Genomic DNA, 2,128 nt, shown 5'->3' with positions numbered 1-2,128 from the left:
CCGCAACCTCCGCGTCCTGGGTTCAGGCAATTCTCCTGCCTCAGCCTCCTAAGTAGCTGGGATTACAGGCACGTGCCACCATGCCCAGCTAATTTTTTGCATTTTTTTTTAGTAGAGACGGGGTTTCACCGTGCTGACCAGGATGGTCTCGATCTCTCGACCTCGTGATCCACCCGCCTCGGCCTCCCAAAGTGCTGGGATTACAGGCTTGAGCCACCGCGCCCGGCCCTTTTTAAATTTTTTTATTGACGAGGTCATGCCCTGTCGCCCAGACTGGGTACCGTGGTGCGATCATAGCTTACTGAAGCCTTGAAATCCTAGGCTCAAGTGATTCTACCGCCTCAGCCTCCCCATTAGCTGGGACCAGAGGCACGCGCCACCACACCCGGCTAATTATTATTATTATTATTATTATTACTAGAGATGGAATCTGGCTGTGCTGCCCAGGCTGGTCTTGAACTCTCTGGTTCAAGTGATTCTCCTGCCTCGGCCTCCCAAAGTGTTGGGATTACAGGCCTAATCCACGGCTCCCGGCTGAAATTATTTTCGTCTGTCTCACCTACTAGACTGTAACCTCCACGAGGGCCCCTGTCTGTCACGATCTCTGCTCCAATACAAAAAATAACGCCTGCACACAGGAGGCGATCCAAAAATATTTACTGAATGAATGAATGCCTTGGCTACTCCTCTAAACACCAAACGGGTTCCACCCAGCCCAACAGACACACTCCATTTGGCGGGTGGTAGCCGAACAGAGCCCGCCGAGCCCCGGGGTCGGAGTCCTGCCCTGCAAGGTGCTCACCATCTGACCCCATGGCTGCTCCAGCACCTCAGCGCAGAGCAAGCGGTGATCAGTCAGGCGAGCGTCCCAGATCCTGCGCAGCCCAACGTCTGGCGCCGCGGAGTGACTCGCCGGGTGTGTTAACCCGGCCCAGCCCGCTAAGCACCGGAAGTGGAATACAGAGGTGCGCCGGAAGTAAGGTACAGAAGTGCGCCGGAAGTGGGGTGCGGAGGTGTGCCGCGCGCTGTCAGACTGGCTCGCAGGCGGCGCGGCAGGCTGACCAGTTCAAGACTGCGCGGGCGTGTACTGTCTTCTGGGGCTCCGCAGCAGAAGAACACCATGGACAAAATGGGTAAATCAGGACAGGACAGCGCTGCAGAGCCGTTCAGGGGTCCCCCCCAACCTCTCACACCCAGGCTGAGCTCCCGGAGAGATTTCTTTCGAATTTCAGGCTGCTCCTCTGGATGTGTTTCCTCGAGTCACGACTAAACCCCCTGCTGCTCTTGTTTTCAGGGATGCGCCCTGACAGTATCTGCAGACACCCCTCCCATATATACGCTCCTTCCCAGTGGCCGTCTCCAGAAGGCCCTTCATAGTTTTGAAGTAGGAGTAAGACTCCCTGCCCGATTGGATCTGTTACTAAAATTAGAATGAATAAGGCATATTTGATGTGCTCATCTAGTATGGCTATTCAGGTGTTTTATTAAGTGAAAAACAAGGGCAAACTAATATACCTTTCCTGTAAAGAAATAAAGGGGAGTGGGTGGAACTCCATATATAATATTTGTACATGTATGTGTCTGTGAATGGACTTGTATTAGCGTAGACTGGAGGGCCGCAGGAGAAATTGGTGAGGGGGTTGACTTTGGGATCCTTTCAGATCTTAGGGCCAAGGATGGAAGAGAGGAAGACTTTTCATCATCATTTACTCGGGCGTAATTTTTAGACCTTGCACACCAGCAGCTTTTTCAAAATAAGAAGGAGATCTTGCAAACAGTAAAGTAGTGTTTTCTCTATTCCCATCAATTTTTATTGTTCTCTGAAACCAAATGCCCTAAAAAGAAAAGTATTTTTAAAATTATTTTGCTTCTTAAAGCCAGCAGTCATTAACAAGCTCTCTTGCCTTACATGTTGCTAAATGAATTAGATAAGTCACTTATTTCACTTTTTCCAGAGTTAATTGAATACTTTAAGTCTCAGATGAAAGAAGATCCTGACATGGCCTCAGCAGTGGCTGCCATCCGGACATTGCTGGAGTTCTTGAAGAGAGATAAAGGTACAGAAGTTCATCTGTGAACACTCTGGGACTTAGGAAAGGCTTTTTTTTTTTTTTTTTTTTTTTTTTTT

At 49.6% G+C, this 2,128-nt stretch overlaps 2 protein-coding genes across 4 annotated transcripts in view; one reads left to right on the top strand and one right to left on the bottom strand.

Moving 5' to 3' along the window:
* The window catches only part of GTF2H3 (general transcription factor IIH subunit 3), a 40,871-nt gene that overhangs the window by 28,714 nt on the left and 10,029 nt on the right, over positions 1–2,128 (bottom strand). For 2 of the 3 annotated variants that reach the window (XM_017544402.2, XM_037744254.1), the window contains exon 1: positions 803–959. The exons of the other annotated variant lie outside the window; for it this stretch is intronic. In XM_017544402.2, coding sequence (XP_017399891.1) covers positions 803–815 — 13 coding nt within the window. In that variant the 5' untranslated portion in view covers positions 816–959. Of the gene's footprint in view, positions 1–802; positions 960–2,128 lie in introns of those variants that run through there. 3 annotated transcript variants of the gene reach the window in all.
* Positions 904–2,128, top strand: part of EIF2B1 (eukaryotic translation initiation factor 2B subunit alpha) — a 15,089-nt gene continuing 13,864 nt past the window's right edge. The window contains exons 1-2 of the mRNA XM_017544401.2: positions 904–1,133; positions 1,956–2,057. Of these exons, the coding sequence (XP_017399890.1) occupies positions 1,121–1,133; positions 1,956–2,057 (115 nt within the window). The 5' untranslated portion in view covers positions 904–1,120. The remainder of the gene's footprint in view (positions 1,134–1,955; positions 2,058–2,128) is intronic.

The sequence above is a fragment of the Cebus imitator genome, unplaced genomic scaffold (assembly GCF_001604975.1).
Source record: "Cebus imitator isolate Cc_AM_T3 unplaced genomic scaffold, Cebus_imitator-1.0 Scaffold169, whole genome shotgun sequence".
Taxonomy (NCBI): Eukaryota; Metazoa; Chordata; class Mammalia; order Primates; family Cebidae; genus Cebus; species Cebus imitator.
This window is presented reverse-complemented; position numbering and strand designations above follow the sequence as displayed.